This window comes from Cervus canadensis, chromosome 4 (assembly GCF_019320065.1).
Source record: "Cervus canadensis isolate Bull #8, Minnesota chromosome 4, ASM1932006v1, whole genome shotgun sequence".
Classification (NCBI taxonomy): domain Eukaryota; kingdom Metazoa; phylum Chordata; class Mammalia; order Artiodactyla; family Cervidae; genus Cervus; species Cervus canadensis.
In genome coordinates, this window is record NC_057389.1 from 76,856,187 (window position 1) to 76,877,526 (window position 21,340).

At 44.9% G+C, this 21,340-nt stretch overlaps 1 protein-coding gene and 2 long non-coding RNA genes across 3 annotated transcripts; 2 read left to right on the forward strand and 1 right to left on the reverse strand.

Annotated features, from left to right (window-relative positions):
* Nucleotides 1-7,362: 7,362 nt before the first annotated feature.
* Nucleotides 7,363-20,961, reverse strand: PPIC (peptidylprolyl isomerase C). The gene is made up of 5 exons (XM_043465907.1): nucleotides 20,752-20,961; nucleotides 15,725-15,838; nucleotides 14,886-14,979; nucleotides 11,975-12,159; nucleotides 7,363-8,120 (listed from the first exon to the last, which is right to left on the reverse strand). Exons 1-5 carry the CDS (start codon nucleotides 20,866-20,868, stop codon nucleotides 7,992-7,994), a joined length of 639 nt encoding a protein of 212 aa, XP_043321842.1. The 5' UTR covers nucleotides 20,869-20,961; the 3' UTR covers nucleotides 7,363-7,991.
* LOC122440091 lies at nucleotides 8,068-15,766 on the forward strand. The gene is made up of 3 exons (XR_006269045.1): nucleotides 8,068-8,180; nucleotides 13,414-13,502; nucleotides 15,647-15,766. It is a non-coding gene; the product is annotated as an uncharacterized LOC122440091 (long non-coding RNA).
* LOC122440090 lies at nucleotides 15,780-20,065 on the forward strand. The gene is made up of 3 exons (XR_006269044.1): nucleotides 15,780-15,896; nucleotides 18,357-18,445; nucleotides 19,982-20,065. It is a non-coding gene; the product is annotated as an uncharacterized LOC122440090 (long non-coding RNA).
* Nucleotides 20,962-21,340: the final 379 nt, after the last annotated feature.

Genomic DNA, 21,340 nt, shown 5'->3' on the forward strand with positions numbered 1-21,340 from the left:
TTTTCTTTTACATGAGCTTTTATATGTTGGTATCATAATTTTTTTCATCACATAAGGCATCATGATGTTCTAAATCTGTGATATCTTTAAATGTGAATCTGAGTAAACTAGAATCCTTGACTTCATGGAATTTATAGAATAATGTCATATTAGAGGGATAAATAACCCCCCAAATGTGTTGATGTGAAGTGTGTTACGTGCTATAAAGGAAAAATAAAAAGGTTTACTTATGTGCAGGGAAGATAATCTAATTTAGGCTTGGGCGGGTCAGGAACCTTCTCTGAGGTAGTGACATTGAAGTAGAGACATAAGGATGTTAAGAGGCATTAGCTGACAAGAATTGGGGGGTTGGGGGGTCGCAGAGACATCAGCAGGTTCCAAAGCCCAAATGAGGAAAGAGCATCAGTCAAGGGCCCCAAGGAAAGCTGGTGACTTAGAAAGATAGTGAGGGGCTGGGGCTGGATCCCACAGGGCCCTCCTTGAGACGTGGAGGAGTTTGGTTTACTGCCTGTGTGCCATGGCAAACAACTGGCTGGTGTTACACTGGGGGAATATTTTATTTTATTCAGCTTTATTGAGGTATAATTGACAAACAATGATTTGTTTTGGTTTTTTTATACCCATTTATTTTTCTTGATCAGTCAGTGAAATTATTAAAAATAGGAATTTTTAAAAAATCCTTCAACTAGCAAGCATCAGCAAACAATATGTAATTTAGAATAAGGTATATGATGTATCACACTTGATCTGATTTATTCTTAAAAGCTCATTCTGGCCACCTGTGGAGAATGAACTGACTGGACAGGTGAAGGATCGGAAGCAGAGAGACTGTTAGGGGGCCACTTGAATAACTTGGATGAGAAGTGGCCTGTTTTAGGGGGTGACTGTGGAGAGGGTGAGACAGATATTCAATATGTATCAAAGAGCAACCCATGAACTTGCTGATTGGCATGGATGTAGAAGGTAAAAGGAAGGGAGAAAGAAGTTGGTAAGGGTGGGTTGGTTGGAATAATTGGTTGGATGATAGTGCCTTTCATTGATTGGATCTTGGAATGGGAGGTTGGGACCTGCTATAGATTGAACATTTGGGTCCCCTACCCCATCCAAGGGCTTCCCTGGTGGCTCAGATGGTAAAGAATCTGCCTGTAATGCAAGGTCACCGGTTCAATCCCTGGGTTGGGAAGATCTCCTGGAAGAGGACATGGCAATCGACTCCAGTATTCCTGCCTGGAGAATTCCATGGACAGAGGAGCCTGATGAGCTACAGTCCGTGGGGTTGCAAAGAGTCTCAGACACAACTGAGTGACTAACACCCCCACCCAAATTCATATGTGGAAACCTAGTCCCCAGTATGATGGTATTTGGGAATGAGGCTTTAGAAGGTGATCAGTTCTCAAGTGTGGGGAATTCACTTGTCTCTTTTACCATGTGAGGACACAGCAAAAAGATGGCAGTCTTGGAACCAGCAAGAGGGCATTTACCAGACTCCAAATCTGCTGGTGCCCACATCTTGGATTCCAGGCTCCAAAATGGTGAGAAATAGGCATGTGTTGTTTATAAGCCCCGCACCTCCCGCCGGTCCATGATGTTTTGTTGTAGCAGCCTGAACTAACATAGGACCCCTATCTCCAGAGAGCCCCAGGTTCCTGGATAAATCCTCTGCCAGGTCGTGGTGGCCCCTGGTTTGCTGGTTGGGGTCTACCCAAGTGTAGAAGCAAAACTAGATGCAACATTGATTCAGTGGCAGAAGGAAACTAAGCTAGATTTTCCTCATTGTGGTGATAGAGTTATGCTGCTGACCTATCTCTAACTTCATGCCTGGTTCACAAGGGTCAGGAATATACTCCAAAGCAGGAACAAAGCCAGGCACAGACAGCAGACCTGTGACTTTGACCACGAAGGACTTCCTGTGGCTGCCTAACTGGCTTTACACGTGTGAGTGGTGTGATTGCACAGTTTTCTCAATGAGCCACATAAAGGGTCCAACAAATGAGGATTCAAGTGAAAGGTTTCCAAAGTGGACACCATGACTTCCCAACATAGTACCAACAACTCAAGAGAGAGTGGTTTCTCATTGCTTCTCAGGTCAAATCCACAGTGCTTAGCAGAGGCCTTGGCTTCACCAACTGCCGGCAGCTGGACTGGCTCATGACCAAGGCATGTCACCCAAGCCAGCTCCCACCACCATGCCACTGAAGGCTCACCACCTTCTGGGGCTGTCCCCTTACTGCTCGACACCCACGTCACTTTTGCCAGTCTATCTCTGTCATGCCCTTCTAACTTCAATTCAGAAAATAAAGAGGAAAAAATTTTCTTTTTTTTTATTTTAACATAACAGTCTTTGAAAAATAGTAGAAGCAGTCCAAAGACAAATGCCAGTGTTGAACAATCTTTCTTAGTCCTGGGTGGGTGGGTGTTAGTCACTCAGTCGTGTCCAACTCTTTGTGACCCCGTGGACCGTAGCCCACCATCCTCTGTCCGTGGACTTCTCCAGGCAAGAATATTGGAGTGGGTTGCCATTTCCTTCTCCAAGGGATTTTCCCAACCCAGGGATCGAATCCAGCTCTGCCACACTGCAGGCAGACTCTTTACCAACTAAACCACCAGGGAAGCTCAACTCTTTCTAGTTCTGAAAGTTTAAATACCTCTTAATAGTATAATTATAGGTGTATTCTTTTTGGTTACCGTTTCTCGTCATTCTTGTTGAGCATCAATTATCCATGAAACACTGCCTGGGGGGAGACAAGGAGTGTGGTCTAATCTTTGACCAAGAGCAACTTCTGGTCCAAGGAGGAGACAGGAGATGTCCAGGAAGTTAACTGCTAGAACAAGGTGTGAGGAAGTCTCCAGTGAAGGCTCACCAGAGGAGGGAGCCCAGAAGGATGTGTCGGGGAGTAGGACGGGTGGGGCAGGCTCTCCAGGAAGAGAGCAGCTTGTACAGGCTTGGAAGCGATTTAAAAGTTCTGGGGTCTTTATAAGAGAGCTGTACTTCAGCATGGCAGGGATAAATCGAGTCTTAACTTTTCTCTACTCCAAGCTGACCAGTTCTTACTCCTCTCCTCAAGACATTCTGTCTCAATGTGGGTCCTAGTGCCTAGAGGAAGCATAGGAAGCAGACTTGTCTTTTGTGTCCAGGTTAGAAGGAAAAGGTTCAAGTTTTCAAACTGAGATATCTATCCAAATGACAGGATATAATATTTATCACTTAAGACAGATGGTGACTTTAGTTTTAATAGCACTATAAAGGCCCAGTATGCTTCAGGAAAAAAGTCCTTCACACCCTCTGAAATGTGGAAACTTACGTGATTCCTAATAAAAGTTTAGAAATAGGTAATAGAAGGGATATTGGCAAGTTGAATCCTCTCTAAATCCCCCAAATTTGTGACTCCCAAGCATCCTGATGGAACTAGCGATGAGTTTACAGTTCCATCTGTGGATTCCGTAGTGTACTTTGTTTTGACTCTTACTATGTGTCAGATGGGGCTTCCCCGGGGGCTCAGCAGTAAAGAATCCACCTACCAGCACAGGAGACTCAGGTTCGATCACTGGGTTGGGAAGATCCCCTGGAGGAGGACACGGCAACCCACTGCAGTATTCTTGCCTGGAGATCCCACGGACAGAGGAGCTGGTGGGCTATGGTCCCTGGGGGTGCACGGTCGGACACCACTGAGCGTGTCAGGTCGCCTTTTTCACCCCCAGACAGGATTCCTGTGACTAGTTGCTCTGATTCTACAGCACTGCCCGTTGTTTTTCCATCACTCTAGAATATCAGTAACTCTAGCAAATCTCTAAGTAGGTGATGTTATATTAATATCACACCTAACACTTAGACTTGGCCAAAATGAAGTCCACAAGATGAATTGCAGATTTCAGTAAAAGCAGTTATGTACTTAACAGCACCAAAATTTTCCATTACAAATACTGTTTTTACTTTTTCTTAATTTAAAAAAAAAGAAAAAGTGCCTTGAGGGGGCTTTGAATTTCTAAGCCTTGCAGATCAAAGATTTCTTCAGCTGTCTGGATTATAGGAATGTTGAAAAACAAAACCAAATCCTTTTCCTGCTATAAAATCCTTGCCATATTTTTGTCTTTAAGTAACTCAAAACGGCTGAACTAAAAAATGAGGCTGGTGAGTTCTGAAAAATCATCAGAAATAGAGTAGTCAATAATTTTGAAAGTGTCATTCTAATTAATCTGACCCAAGAATAAATTTTACTAAATTCTTATTTGATAATCCAGGAAATTGCTAAATAGCCCTTAGAATAAAACAACTCATGGCTAAGGATGCCAAAATTTTTTAAATTGTTTATTAAAGTGATTCAAGACTAAGTTGTAATAATTTGGGCATGGTGGTAGGAGCAGCCAGTGTAACTGTCCTGATTCTACTCACACCCTTGGCTACATTATGTGTCCTTTTAGCAGCACAACTGGCCAGTGATGAGCAATTTCAAAAGCTCTTGCAGAAAGCATAGACTTTTATAAAGTAGTAGTTTATATGTAGTCATCAGTTTGCTAACATTTTCAGTATACAGCCTGACCCTCAGGATAAATGGCTTCTACCAGGAGGATGATATTAACTCATTGGTCGTCTGGTATAATAGACACCCTAACAGTTTATTCACTAGAGAAATCACATTATGCTCATAATCCTGAAAAAACTAGATGGCAAATACAGTAAAAAGTACATGTTCTTTGCACGGGGCAGTAGCAATGGCATACGTGCTTTCTGACATTTGAAGACTTAAGGCACTTTTTATGTAAAGAGGACATTTGATTCTAATTTCCTCCCAAGTTACCTCTAAAAATTTTTTAATAAGTTTTTTCTAAGTAGTTTATAAAGAGATAGAGAAAAGTTAGAAGATAGAAAAGTTAAAATATTACAAACAGAAAAGAGTTTTAAAAATCCCACCATTGGCCTTTGTTTTATGTCACTCTACATTTTGTTGATTTTGTTTTATGAGAACATATTTACATAATTGAGATCATGCTGCATACAAAATTTCTCTTTTTTTTTCCTTAAAAAGTGTAGCATTAGTCTTAATGAATGCATGCTATTGCTTTACAACCATTTGGGGACATTCAAGTTGCTTCCAGTATTTTGCTATCATAAATAATGCTATAATTTTCATCTTTATACATAAAACTTTTCCAATATTGCTGTATTAGACAAAGGCTTTGGGTTGTAAGTCAAAAGAAATCAATTCACCCTGGTATAAGCAAATGCGGGAACGTAATAGGTTGGGTAACTGAAAAGCTGGGGATGGAGATTGGCTTCAGGCATGGCTGGATTCAGAGACTGAGCAGTGTCTTCTAACATCTGTCTTTCCATCTTCCCTTCCTGATTTCATTCTCATGCCTGCTCCTTCTCCTCTTCCTTCAGCTCTGTCCTGGTATTTCCCAGAGAACGCTCACAGCTGAAGCTCACTAAGATGGCTGGGGTCAAACACACATCCCTGAGCCTGTCACTGGGGCCGGGGCAAGGGGATGTTCCAACTGGTCTACAGGACCTCGCCACCTCCCCCACCTGACTCTTCCACCACCCTCACTCTGCCCACCTGGACCTCTGGCTGTTTCTGGACTCCCCAGTCTGCCATTCCTCCAGGGCCACAGCTCTGGCCCCCGTGCCTCGCTCCCTCTGCCCAGCGTCCCCAGGGCTTGCGGTAAATGTACCCTCACTGCCTTCAGGTCCTAACCAGGGACTGCCCTGACCACCTCTTCACCCTCTCGTCACGCTCCTGGCTGTTTCTCTTCATGGACTTATACCCACCTGATGTTATATATTCACGTGGCATGTATTTGAATTATTTGTCTCCTTCCAAGGGAACCATGAGGGCTGTTTGTTTGCAGCTCTCTCCAGCATCTGATATTTATCAAGTGAGTTAATGAATGAGTTTGCCAGACCAGGCGTGTACCTGTCTGAAGGGTCAGCACACCCTCAGGATAAGAAATGCCTGCAGGGATGACGTGATTCCTCAAAGAAAACCTGTGGCCATCTCCAGATCAAGGGGGACTGGATCCAAAAACAGTGTCACATTTTTAAGTTCAGATCACTTTCTACAGCAAGGTCCCAGGAGTGGAATGTCAATGGATATGAATGTTTTGAATTTCCAGGTATGTGCTTTAGCCTTGTTGTTTAGTCAGTCATGTCTGACTCTGCGACCTCATGGACTATATAGCCCTCCAGGCACCTCTGTCCATGGGATTTCCCAGCAAGAAATACTGGAGTGGGTTGCCATTTCCTTCTTCAGGGGATCTTCCCAACCCAGGGATCGAACCTGCATCTCCCTGCATTCTTTACCATCTGAGCCACCAGGGAAGCCCTCATACTTTAGCCTTCCGGCCCCATAACAATCTTCCTCATGGTAGGCAAAATAATCTTAAATGCAGATCACATCATGCCCCCTACTGAAGCCCAAGAGCTCTCCATTGTACTTGAAATAAAAGAGCTGTGCCCTGGCCCCCCAGGCCCCGAATGCTCTGCACTCAGCCTAACTCTCTGACCCTCTGGCTACAGCACACTGGCTTGTTCTGTCCTGGGCCCTCTCATTGCACCTCAGGATCCTTGTATTTTCTCTCCCCGCTGGCATGAAGGCCTATATCCCAGGTCTGGCCTGACAGCTACCGCTTCTGTCTCCCCCGAGCTCAGCTCAAATGTCCCCTCAGGAGGCCACCTGAACAGCCCCCACCACTCACACCCCAGCCTCTCCAGCAAACCTGTTGTGTCCTCTCTGCTGTACCAACACCCTTTTATACGTCACCTCATTTAATCTGTCTTCATCACTAGAATGTCAATTCCATGATGCCTGTCACTGTCCACTGCTGTATTCCCAAACTCAAAACTGGTACGTGGCATGTTAAAGGGATTTTAATTAATTTTTTTGGAAAAATAATGAAAAACTGCTTTTAGGAGACTTGCAGCAATTAACAACCTCATCAACAGTACAAGTATGCATCAATTTATCTCTCACTGAAGCAGTTTTCATAGAACAGTGCTCAAGAGATGGGATTCTGGGGGACCAACACAGCTTGAGCCCCGCAGGAGAAGCAATGGGATTGTTCTGTGACACCCACCACTCCTGTCTGAACAGAGATTAGGCACACTCTGGTACAGCCAGGTATGTTACAACAAGAGCCACCAACAGGATTTTATTTTCCCACCCAGTTTAAGTATAGCCTGAATCTTCATCCCCATTATGTAAGTGGAAAAAAAAAAAAAAAGATTCCTTTCTGTGGAAACTAGACTCCAGTGAACTTTCTAAACATATTACATTGAGTAAAAAACAGGTGAATAATCAGCTCGAGTGTCTGGAATGTGGATGGGCATCACTTCTGTGCATTCTCATCGCAAATTATCCAGTTGTGTTAATATTTTGAATTGCAGAACCTTTATTAATCTGTTCACTGGTGACATTAAAATGCATATATTTCTGTACATTAGTTTTTAAAAAGAACTTTAGGTTAAAAAAATGTCTTTCAAAAATAATTGATCTATATAAAAAGTATTTAATATAGAGAATAAGCACCTTTCAAAGGTAAAAGTCCCTGTGACATAGATAATACTACTCAAGTCTCCCTTTACCTGAAAAGAATTTCTATTTGAATACAAAATAATACACTTCTTGTCTCCATCTTTTTCAGACAAACCTTCAGCATCACTCAATTTGGGGATCACACTTCATCCCGCAAAGTGATGATTGTGTGTGTGTTCTTTAAAAGAAGATACCGAATACAAAGTTTTGTAGTTTAAAAATAGCACCACTGGAGGAAAGGGACACGTCTTTTAAGTGCAAAGTCCCTAAACAAGTGATTTACCAAAATTCATGCTAACTAAATTTTGAGTGGTTGATTGTTATAACCTTCCTGTAATCTGGAGTGGAAAACAGAATAGAGTTAAAAAACAAAGCAAAACAGTAACTTTGAAGAATGAACACACACACACACACACACACACACCCCTGCCAGACTGTGTTCTTTGTTCTCTGCCAGTTGCATCACCAGTCAGCGACCTCCACGACAAAGGGTGTTTTCACATCTATCTTGCCGCTGTTGACGATGGAGCAGTTGGTGAGCGGACGGTCGTGCCCATCAGTTGCCTGCAGTTCTATGGAGTGGACCACTGTCTGATGAGAGAAAAGGAGACCCATGGATCACTTCTGACCAGCAACCATGATGAGCAAGAGGTAAAATCAATGTGAAGTCTGAAAGCCCTGATGGGAAATAAGTTTTCATTTTTTATGATTACAAAAACCATGCAAGCTAACTATGGAAAACTTAGGAAGTCTGTATACCTACTAGCTTACTAATCAGAGGGCATATTTGTGTATTTCCTCTCTTCTTTTTATTAGCAACCTACGTCTAATAAAAAATATTTCTATTCACTTGTTACAACCCAACTTATGAGTTAACATGGAATTTGAGATAATTTCAGCTCCACTATGCAAGAGGTCTAAGCGTAAGAAAATAAGCCAGAAAGCAGATTTAGTAATGGAGCTAGTTCTGGGTTTGTCCATTTTAAAGCTGACTCCAGCCAGTGATCTACAGGTTGTACGTGTGTGTACCCAGTCATTTAGTGTCTGACTCTTTGCAACCTGATGAACTGTATGTAGCCTGCCAGGCTCCTCTGTCCATGGGATTCTCCAGGCAAGAATACTGGAGTGGGTTGCCATTTCCTCCTCCTGGGGATCTTCCTAATCCAGGAATTGAACCTGCATCTCTTGAGTCTCGTCTCCTGCACTGGCAGGCCGATACTTTACCACTAGAACCACCTGGGAAGCTGAATCTACAGGTTGAGTCTGATACTAATGTAATCTCTACCCCACAGGCTTACCTGGTGGCTTAGACAGTAAAGGATGCGCCTGTAATGCGGGAGACCTGGGTTTGACCCCTGAGTTGGGAAAGATCCCCTGGAGAAGGGAATGCTGCCCACTCCAGTATTCTGGCCTGAAGAATTCCATGGACTGTATAGTCCATGGGGTCACAAAGAATCAGACATGACTGAGCAGCTTTCACTCACTACCCCACTGGTGGTATAAAGACTCCTTTCTCTAGTCTGGATGGTTTCACAGCCCTTGGACCACTTTGTCTCATACAAGGCAAGGATTAAGCTAGTAGATCTCTAATGAGTTTCTAAAATAGGTTGAAACAAAATAGCAACAAAGTTTCTCAGTGCTTCCAACATGGTGTCAGCTAATTCTAACTAATTTAAGATAAAAGATCACCATTCTTCTAATAATAATACATATTTCTAAATAGATTGTGGGGGGGGGGTTCATATGTGCATATGTGTACCTAAAACAGCAGCTACATACCTGAATGACCTGTGGCAGGTTAAAAACTGTTTATTTAATGATTAAAATGGACATTTCTATGTTGGGTATATTTGACCACAATTTTTAACTTATTTGTAGGTCCAGCTGTGAAAGTTCTGATTCTACAAGTCTGGGGGAAGGTCCAGTGTTAAGAAAACCACCTAGACAATCTCTGGAGGGTCAGGAGGTAGAAGTCAGGAGATTGCGCAAATTCCTTGAAACTATATTACACACACACTTTCTTATTTTCCTTCTAGAGAGAGTTTATAGTTTTCAATAGCTTCTTGAAGTAGTTTATGACTCATAAAATGTTCAGGACTGTTTGTCTAGGACCAGGAAGCAGATCTCCCAGGATGCATGCCAATGGTGGAGGGAGGTTAATACAGCCAACCAGGGCACCAAGACATAAGACCCAGAAGACCAGAAGGAAAACCATGACCAGAAGAAGGAAGCCCCAAATGCGTTCTCTTCATTTTTCTTGCAGCCTAGCGTTAAAGTGAAAGTGAAGTTGCTCAGTCAGGTCCGAATCTTTGCAACCCCATGGACTGTAGCCTATCAGGCTCCTCTGTCTATGGAATTTTCCAGGCAAGAGCACGGGAGTAGGTTGCCATTTCCTTCTCCAGGGGAATCTTCCTGACCCAGGGATTGAACCCAGGTCTCCAGCATTGCAGACTTTACCATCTGAGCCACAAGGGAAGCATTATGTTGTATTCAAAAATGCTCACTTGAATCAGTTTACATTTAAACTGCTTGGAACCTGATTAGACTCAGCAGTCAAAACTCCAAACTGGTTTAACACATGCATGTCTATGTTTAGCTCATTTAAAAAGAAGAAAGAGGCTGGAGACTAGGATTCCTTGCTATTCAGGAATACATTCTTTTGAGGACACTGGCTCATGAAAATGTAGGCATGTCCTTCACTGTGATGAGACCTAAAGTGATATATTAAGTGACAGATGTTTGCCCCAATTGCTTCTCATCCCACTTATTGTTTAATCATTAAGTTGTGTCCAATTCTTTGGGACCCTGTGGACTGTAGCCCGCCAGGCTCCTCTGTCCATGGGATTTCCCAGGCAAGAACACTGGGGTGAGTTGCCATTTCCTTCTCCAGAGGATCTTCCCAACCAAGGGATCAAACCTGCATCTCCTGCACTGGCAGGCAAATGCTTTTACTACTGAGCCACCTGGGAAGCCCTATCCCACTTGCCAATGAGAATTATTTGACGGTTCTGGTTGAACACATCTTTGCCTTGTAAGGGAGGTTGAGTCAGCCAGCTCAGTTCCTGCCCTTCTGTTGGGCAGAATCAGAATAACAGGTAGAAGTTATGGAAGAACTGCAGTGAGTGAGATTAGCTTATTTATATTTGGATGAGTTCACATGAAAACAATGAAATATGGCCGAGGGAAGGGACTCAAGGATGCTCCAGGTTTGTACCGGGCAGACCTTACAGCTGCCAGTTGAGGAGCTGGAAGAGCATCTTTGGGCAGCTGCTAAGGAGGAGAAATGCAGGGAGTGGAAGAGAATGAGGATTTTAAGAATTCTTCCTGTGGATTATGAATTGGACCCCTTTGATGTTCTTTGAGACACAGGAGCATAAATTTGAATTCTCTTTAGGAATTCTGGTTGTTATACTATGTGCCTTTGAAACTGACCTGTATCTGTACTGAACTACATGGGCTCAGGGTTTTTAAAAATATTTTGAAATTGTGGTAAGGAACACATGGAGAAGAAAATGGCAACCCACTCCAGTATTCTTGCCTGGAAAATCCTATGGACAGAAGGGCCTTGGCAGGCTACAGTTCACGAGGCTGCAGAGAATCAGACACAACTGAGCACAAGAAATACATAACATATAATTACCATCTTAGCCACGTCTAAGTCTAATTTTAAGTTCATTAGTTTAAGCATATTCACATTATCGTGCAACTAAATCTCCAGCATTTTTTCATCTTGTAAAACTGAAGATTCATAGAGATGCTCATTGAACACCAGCCCCCCCATTTCTTTACCCCCCAGCCCCTGGAAACCATCATCCTGCTTTTTGTTCCCATGTATTTGACCACTTTAGATTCCTCATTTGATTGGAATCATAGTCTTTTTTGTGACAGGCTTACTTTACTTAACATGACATTCTCAAGACTTATCCATGTTCTAGCAAGTACCAGGACTTCCTTCCTTTTTAAGTTGAAATGATATTTCATTGTACCTACAGGATTTCATTTGGTTACATTAAAATGAGTTTCCAATTATATCTAATAGTATGATAAATTAAGGACTCAACTCTTCACTGTCAAGTCAAGTCCCCGCCCCCCCCCGCCCCCCGCAGCTTCCGCCCCAATACTCCTAATAACTAAAATACCATGTGTCTATGTGTTAAGTCACTTCAGTCATGTCTGACTCTCTGTGAGCCTATGGAATGTAGCCCACGAGGCTGCTGTCCATGGGATTCTCCAGGCGTGAACACTGGAGTGGGTTGCCATGCCCTTCTCTAGAGGATCTTCCCAACACAGGGACTGAACCCACGTACCATATATACTTTATTCACCTTTGAAGAGGCCAGTCAGCATCTAATTATGGCTCTCTAAGAAGCATCATTTGAGAGCAAATCGCTAAGAGTACTTTCATTGTAAAGCTTTGAATGAGAAAAAACGATATATCAAGTTACCATTCCATCGAGGACTTTTCCAAATACCACATGTTTGCCATCCAGCCAGGTGGGCTTGGTCAGGGTGATAAAGAACTGAGAACCATTGGTGTCAGGCCCAGCATTGGCCATGCTGACCCAGCCAATGCCATAATGCTTCAGTTTGAAGTTCTCATCTGGGAATGTCTCACCATAAATGCTTATACCTGTGTGAGGCAAAACAAAAAGGGTACAGTCAACAGATGTTATACAGAAGTAAATTCTTCAAAGGGAAGTATAAGGTCTGAGTAGAACGGGTTAAGAGAACCCTATAGAAGATGAGGGAAAGATGGTCAAACATAAAGAGAAATTAAGCAGAGAATAAAATTCACTCCTTAAGGAAGCAGAGCACCAGGGACCAAAAGAAACAAACAAAAGCCTTAAGTATGACACAAGATGGCAGGATGCCCTCTGGCCTCAAACGAAGACCCAAACCTTTGACCAAGCAAGTCAGTGATTTCACTTTGAAATGAGAAGGAATGGGAGGGCAGGATGACATCATAATGTCTGATGGAATGATGGGTAAGCCATCATAGTGACCCCATCTCTGTCTGGAGGGTCAGGTCACTTGTCCTGGGTCACTCATACCTCAGCAGCCAAGCCAACTGCAACATGCACTTAATATACACCCTTAGCCAATCCTCATGACAGTCCTATAGGATAGGTTCTCTCATTCCCATTGTGCATGGGAAACTTATCAAACTGATCAAACGGGAGCTTATCAAACTTGAAAAAAGTAAAACTTGAACTTCTGGCTCCAACTCTGGTTCTCTAAGCACTTAGAGCCTCAGTACTAAGAAGAATAGTGCCAGCCTGGAAGTCATTAGGCTTGATGACTTCAGGGTACAGAGGGTGACAGCAACTGGGAGCAGCCAGGGAGCCAACCTTGAGCCAAAGGCGGGCATGGGGGCTGGAGATCTAGCACAGCACATTTTTCCTATAAAACAACGGTGCAGACCATCCGCTCCATCCCCCAACCCTGAGTGCCTGGACACCCAACTCCTCCACTGCAGGCCAACTTATCCATCAGTGGCCAACCTTAAAGTCCTGGCTCAGTTAGCGCTCATGTTATCTCCTTCTTACTATGCAGTACTTGTGAAGGACCAGGCAAAACAGTTCCTTAAGACTTGGGTCTTACATGGGCACTTTTCTTCATTCATATACAACCAAACCTCTTCATAGCTAACAGAGTTAACTTTTCAAACAGGTTATCTAGAAAGTGTTGCAATAGAGGAATAGTAAGGACATTTTGTGAACCCTGATGATTTTTTTTCTTAAAGTGTACATCTTAGGATATATGGCTTCTAAATAAATACCTGGGTATTTTAACAGCTTCATTGATTTGTAACTCTTATATTTATCTGAGTAACTGATATTTAATAATTTAAGGAACCCTGCCTTTTTTTTTTTTTTTTTGGTAGAAGAGGTCAAATATAATTCATCTTCCTAAGGGGGGAAAAAGAAAATCCAATCCTGGCTCAATTAGAAGGACCAGAAGTGAATACCAAAGGTAAGCAATTTATAGCTGATTGGTAAGTGACAAATGAAGTGGCCTGGAAGGAAAGTTCTGCCTACAGAGAGGTCTAGGCTAAATTTAAATGATCCAAAAGGTCGTATCTCCAAAACTCAGAGAATTTTAATTCTGTACATGCATGTGCACACATGCACATGCGCACACACACACATGCGCACACACACACACACACACACACACACAGCAGAGAAAGAAAGAGAAAAGAAGAGAGATCACAGTGAAGCTCCATCTCCATTCCTGCCGGGCCTCAGGAAGGACGGGGGGTGCCAGTCCTGAGGGGACCAGCACTGGAACTGCAGGCTTCTCCACCGGAGACCCAGCTCTGCAGCAGCCCCATTCAGCAAGTAACCTGAACATGTTCCTCTGCTCCAGTCTACATTCCCAGACCCACCAGCATTTCCACAGGTGTCTTGGCAAATCCAAGCATTTAATGACAGCCACTTTGTTATTTAAAAAACCATTGCAGGAAACATAAAATTAACAATAATGCTTGAAAATGGCTTGTTTCTTTAAAACATTAGCCATTTACTACCTACCAAACCCAGTATTTGCTGAATTAAAAATTTTAAACCTGAAGTAAATAAAAATGTGTAGTGGGTGTAGTTTGGTGTAGTTCCATATTGTACGTATGTTCAGGAAAAGAACTCACTACATTTCTGAGGAAAAGACAGACCAGGGAGCTGGGCAGCTGGAATCCTCAATGAGAAACAATAAGATATATTTGAAATTCTATAAACTGAATTATGGGTTCTTTATTGAATTCTAATGATGTTGATAAAAATTATACTATAATTGTGACAAGTGGTCTATTATTAATTTTTTATTACTGCAAAAGCTGATGATAAAAAGAGAATTTTGAAAGAAGGAGGTAAATTCACCTGTGATCCTGTCACCTAAGTACGAGTCTCATCATTCTGGCATGATGCTTCTGGACCACCACCACCCCCCCACAAAATGCACTCCTGCAGCTGGGGGCCCCCCCAGGGGACACAGCTTTTCCTTGCTATGACAGACATCTTTCCATATTGCTACATACCGGGAGTCTAGTATTTTCATAACTGCAAAACAGCCTAATAAATGAATACATCTCCACTAAAGAAGGATAATGCACACCCAAGCAAAGACTGTTTAAAATTAGGAGGCCTCACTCATTCACACCTGCCAAGATTTTGTTAGATGAGCACCCCCCTCCCCCGCCCCCGCCCCTGACCAAAACCTCTTATCCTTCTGGAAGAATTAGTTTGTCTTTTTTACTTTGTTCCTTCAAACTGGGAGCTCAATATGCTGGGTAAACATATCATCTTGTCTTAGGTTTCATTTGGGAAAGCGGGAAACGAAACGTTTAAGAGATGACGTTACCACCGGTGCCGTCTCCTCGGGTGAAGTCTCCTCCTTGAATCATGAAATCTTTGATGACGCGATGAAATTTGCTTCCTTTATATCCATATCCTTTCTAAAGAGATTATGTCAATTGAATACACAAGCAGATACAACCCATACTGTAAGATAAACCCCAGTGTTTATCTGGAAATGACAAAATGAGAAAATTACACAAAATATCTATAGAACTAAATTAGGTACCTACAATAGCTTACTGACAGATATTTATCATTAGCTGACTGAAAAATAAACTATGGAAGTAAAATACTAACATGCACAAGTAAGAAGAGAGAAGTCTGCATTTTCACTTCATGACTGTTTCACTTTCTAGAACCTTGAGGAAACTTGAGTGCTTAAATAATACAGATTTTATAGAAAAACAAAGTAAAATATTATTAGATGTCTCAGGTTCATCTCATCTACTAATTTAATACTTATTTTCCCAGGTACAACTTTTTTTTACATTTAAGTTCTTTTTAGTGTATTTATTTTTAATTGGAGGATAATAGTTTTACAATATTGTGTTGGTTTCTGCCATACATCAACATGAATCAGCCATAGATATACATATGCGCCCTCCCTCTTGAACTTCCCTCTCACTTCCCACCCCATCCCACTGCTATAGGTTGTCACAGAGCCCCACTGAGTTCCCTGAGATATTCAGCAAATTCCCACTGGTTATCTATTTTACATATGGCAGTGTATATGTTCCCATGCTATTCTCTCCATTCATCCCCCAGAATACATCTGTATTCCATCCTTAAAAGGAGGAAGATTCAATTCTGTGCACAGTTGGAAGGAATAAAACTGAGACATACCTCTCCTGTTGCCAGAGCGACAAAATTTTCCACAGTCTTGGGCACGACTTTTCCAAAAAGGCCAATTACGATTCTGCCAACATCTTTATCTCCAATCCTCACATCAAAGAAGACCTGCATGTGGTTGAAAGGCGGAGCACAAGGTCACACGGTGGAAAAGCCACAATACAAGGTAAGTGAATAACAGTATGAGAACAGACCCACATGTGAGGGCCCTGGCCACCAGCATTTTATAAAGGAGGGGATGAAGGAGCAAGAGATAAATTAAGGAGTTCTGAAACCATTTTTGTGGGCGCATTTCACTCACAAATATTCATTCACCAAACAGTTATGGAGCACCATCACTGAGTCAGACACTGTACTAAGAACTGGGTTTAAAGTTGGACTCAGTACTGTCCGAATGAGCCAGTAACGTCTTCAAGAATCCCTCTCCCCCAAGGACCCCAGACACACACTGCTGTCGCCTCTGTGGACAGAGCTAGGGGTTGAGAGTAGAGACTGCTGTTCTCCTGAAAGGTGATGCTTTCCAGTCTTGGCAGGAGAAAAAAAAACTGGTGAGGAAAGAAAGTCTAACCGTCCAGATTTATTTTTTTGCAACTTCGAGCAGCGCCAAATTCCCAATGAGTTCTCAATAGATGTCTGCTGTCAAGGGGCCTGTGAAAGATGATCAAAACACACAGCCCTGCTCCAGAAGGCCTGCCACTCACATGCAAACACAGTACGACACCCGGGCCTCCACTCGTCCTAAGCACAGCAAACACGGCACGCTGGTCCTGACAGAGCCATTTACCCTGTACACTTAAGACACCGAATCCGGCCCTCACGTTCCCAAAGTTGCCCAAGTAGAATGTGCCCTTTCTCTGTCACAACATTTTAAAACAGAAGAGAATAAGCACGCCTCCAGAAGTTAGTCACTGCTTTCTTTGCAGATAAGCCTTAAAAGTTCTCTTGGACTTTTTTTTAACTGTTTCACCTAAAACGAAATTATATACGTTCTGCTTCACAAATCACTGTGTTAAGATGATTTGGAGACAGAACGTTTGAAAAGGCTGCAGAGTCGAAGGGCATTCTGTTAGCAAGTTTAGATTATATGAACCAATTCACTATTTGAATGTGTTAAAAAAAAAAAAAAAGACATTCAAGAGATGGCTTTAAAAAAAATTTAAGAAGGTGTCAAAGAGAAAAGATGTCATATAGTTTAGAAAAATCGCAAAGTAAAGACTGTCAAGCTTTAGCTCAAGACAAGAGCCTCTGCCAATGTATCAAGATGTCTGTCACAGGATGATGTGATATTTAGTGTTCCCTGTGGCATTTTGCAATTTTACATGGCCAGAGCTGTAAAAAACTGTGTTATTATTATTTTATGGTAAAAGTTTAGAGAATGCACAAAAGACCAGGCCCTTGAGATTGGGCAGTGCAGTGAAGAAGGACGATTCAGGAAGCTCCATTAATGCCTGCAAGAGCCTGGCATGCAGAGCTGGGGTCAAAGAAGCAGTTCTCCAAAGGGATTTCCAAACCAAGGAGTAAATTCAGTAACAGGCAATAATGAAGAGGCTCCAGGACAAGAACTGGGTATGTAATCATAAGGAAGCACCACATGAACCTGCCAGACTTTTTAAAATAAAGAAGAGAAAAGAAAGCCTGTGAACATTTCAACAGCAAAGAGAATAAAATGTGGGAGGACAGCATTAGAAGATGAAGAAAAAGTGTCTATGACACCCAGCGTAACTCTCCAATAACCATCTTGTTTTCCTACATGCAGCCTAGCACACGTATTAATAAGATGTTTTTTCCCAAACCACAGCATCCTTCAACTTCTTGCATGATGGCATGAAAATGCAGCAGAGTTGCCCTAACTCTAATGGAAATGATAAAATCAAATCTTATTAAGTACTTGTCAAAGATCTCGGCAGAAGGCAGTGTGAGGGTACAAGTGGAGGAAGTCCCTGTCCTCAGGGAGATTATGGAAAGAGACAGGCCAAGTACATAAACAGCCATAGCTTAAGGCTGCGGGTGACACGTGCCCCCAAGAACACTGAATACCAGGGTGCTGGAGGGATGCTGAGGGCTGAGGGAAGGCATCCTGACAGAGGTGTGATGGGATGCAAGCCTGGAAGGAGGGGAGCACCCTCCGGGGACAAGAATGGGCACAAGCCCCGCCTGGCAGTTCTTTCTGGAACCAAAGCACTGAGGCAGGAAAAGGGATCCACGTGCAGAGAAGTGACAGAACCCTTCTGACCACAACCGGCTGGGAAGGAAGATCACCCATTTCAGAAGGCGGAGGAAGGATGCTGGCTAAGAGTTCCAAGTTTCATTAGGCAATACTAGGAACATGAAAGACAGAATTTCAATTTGAAGCTGCGTTTACTGAGACTGTGATTTGTCATGAATGTGGCTCTCTCTGTCTAGGCAATTTCTACCTGAAGGGGTGGAAATGGCATTTTTAGATCCCAAGTGCCCAGCACAGTGTCAGCTCAAGCAGGTACTAAAAAAAGAAAAGTCAGGCAATACTGAATGAAGACCAGGGCATATGCACACCTAAACAGATGGTAAGGTGGGCCTGGGGTGGCTGCCAGGCAAACCCTCTTAACCTGAGATCATCTCTGACTTTGCTGCCTGTCCTTGGGAACAGGCCCTGTGAAAGGGATGAGGCTGCAAAGTCCCACAGAAGAGGAAGCAGAGAGATAGTCACTGTGATGGGAAGTCAAGCTTTACAAGAAGGTATGTACAGATAAAATGTCATGGTGAGAGGTGATGATTATCTGTGGAGATCAGGGCAGACTTCCTGGAAAAGGTGGCACTTCAATTCCAAGTTGCACTTCTAAAGCTGGCCCCTTGGTCCCTCCTTTTTTCCCTTGAGGCTGCCCTTGAAAGTCATTTGAAAATTATGGGGCCCTGGAGGGTGGGAAGAGACAGGGAAGAGGCAAGAGGACCTCACAGAGCCTGCCCCAAACCCTTGTAGGGTTAATTGTGCTTCTGTTTCCAGAGTAACTGGAGAAGCACCACGTGCAGGAGCCTGGAGGTCAAGGAAACTGTTCTCGAACCAGCTCCACCACTTACTGGCCACAGGACCTTGGGCAACTCTGAGCCCCTGCTCCTCATCTCTACCTGCCCTGCCCCAGAAGGATTAATAAGATAACAGAAATAACACTAACAGTTGACCTCTTAAATCAGGAACTTCAATCAGGGCTAAGCACTTTACTTGCTCTATCACATCTAATATGCAAAACGTAACCAGCAGGTATTATTTCTATTTCCACTTACAGAGGAGGAGCCTCGGGTATTCTCAGTAACTTGTTATTACTTCTGCTGAAGCCTCTTGGCCACTCTGAGAACTGCAGAAAGTGACAGCAACCTGTGACTTGAGCAGAGCCAGAAAGATGGCAGCATTATTTTACACTCTCAGGTGCCTGACGCGGCACAGAGCCCATGGCATCTGCTGCAAAATGCAAGGGTGCAAATGCCAGCTGAGTGGGTTTTGAGACCAGTGAGGCTCCGAGACTGGGCAAGAGGCTGAGGTGGTGGCCGGCACCAAGATTCACAGACAAGAAAGGGCCCTGGGAGGGACAGCACTTCATACCTCTCCTTTACAGATTCCTGTTTTCAAGCACTCTCAGAGGAAAAGCTAAAGATTGCTGGGGAAAACACACAATACACTAGAGTGAGGGCCAATTCATCTACTTGTCCACACTCAGAGAAATCATTTTTAGTATTTCCACTTCCCAACAGAGTAGTTGTCTTAAAATGCGCCACTGAAAAAGTGATTCAGCAGAGTCGAATCTGTGGCAGGACATGCCTGCACAGTTAGTTTTTAGAACTTAATGATAAATGGGGTGGGGAAAAAAGGAGATAGTGTTAAGTGACTATCCCAAACCTATAGAGTGCATGAAAATTCACTCTGTGACTGCACCCTGGCTAGGAAGTCCCACTCTTTTTCCCCTGAGGTTCCCAGCCACAGTTCATTTATCACTGCACCCCCCGCAGCAGGGCCTTCCTTTTCACTCTTCACTCTCGGGCTACATCAGGTGTTGGGCTGAACCTCTCCAGCCCCAAGTCCTCCCCACTCCTCCGGTGGGGTCTGCAGTGGAGGACTGAAGCACCCAACACTGTCATTTCTACTGGCAGACAGGGGGCCGATTGTTAAGATCACCTGCAGCTGCTCCTCCTTCCACATTCCAAGACACTCCTGCCAGTGGGTTTTCTAGAAGTGGTGATCAAGGGCACCAAATCACTCTTTTCCTCCCTCTGTCTCTCTAGGCATCCTTCCATTATCTTCTAACCTTGGGTAAACATGCTGAAAAAAGACCTGAAGCTGTAAGGAGGCAGATCCCCACCCCACCACTTCCCATCGCGATTGAAAGACTGGCCTCAGTCATGCAGGGGCCTCCTGGGCCAAGCCCTGTGTCTACCCCCCAGTCTGAAAAGCGCACCTCTCCCTCCCTGGCTGGGATTGATGGTGGTTCCTAAACGCGGAAGGGAGGACAGTCCTTGGTTAAGCAAGGCCACGTAACGCCTACCCTACCGCAAGCGACAGGGACTGGACCTGGGCTCTGCGAGGCCGGGTGACCTCCGCGGGGGCGGCCCCGCTGCAACCCCTCCTCTCTGGCGCGCCTCCTTCGCCAGCCTGCATTCTTCCTGCCTCTATTCCCAAGTCCCCGCCACGCCGAAGGAAGTCCTCGGCTGTCTCCTCCCTAGAGAAAGGGCTCGCCGGTTCCGGAAGCTTCTCCCAGCTCGCGGGCTGGTGGCCACGTCGGATCACCAGCCCAGGAGATGACGCTCAGACAGTCCGAGGCGGGGGGCGGGCTCGGCCTAGCGCCCCTAAAGTCTCCCAGGAGAGCGAGGATGCCCCCCACCCACTTGCGCGCGTGGGAACCCCCACCACTACCACCTAGCCCCGCGGCCGCCTCCCATCCTCTGCGCCTGGGAAGCCCCCTGATCGCCGCCCCTGACCCTGAGGTTCCAGTCCCCAAAGCCCCCCCATCCCCCCGGGCAGCACGAGGGGAACTTGCTGCCCGCTGCCTGGTCACCTTGGCCGTCACCGAGGGGCCTCGCTTGCGGAAGCCCGAGGCTCCCGCGGACGGTACGAGGGCGCTGAGCCCCACGCAAAGCAGGAGACGTAGCAGCAGCCGGAGACCCGGGCCCATGATGAGCGGTGGCGGTGGCGGCGGCGGCGGCGGCTGGGGCGCGACCGCAGACTCCTGGACTGCGGGCGGGACGCCTGGCCGGCTGCGCCTGCGCGCTCCCGGCTCGAGGGGCGGGGGTGATGGAGACGCGGCTATCCCGGCAAGCCCGGAGCCTCGGGCGCCTCCTCCCAGGTTCAGCCCAGCGACCCGAGCTAGGGACTCGGAGAGGCGCGCCACGGAGCGCGGAGCCGAGGCCAGCCGCCGCGCGGATGGAGGGTGCGCTGGGCGCGGGGATCCAGAGCGAGCTGGCGCCGCTCGGATGATGCCTGCTCGGTCCGGAGCTGAGGGATGCACGCTGGGGCATCGCCGGGAACTTAACAGTGTAGACGCGTATTAAACCTGATGGAAAGTCGAGGACTCTCCGGGCTCCGGATCATCCTGGCATCTTGCTTGCCGCGACGGGTCCCCCTCTGTGACCGCAGCCTCCGTTGGA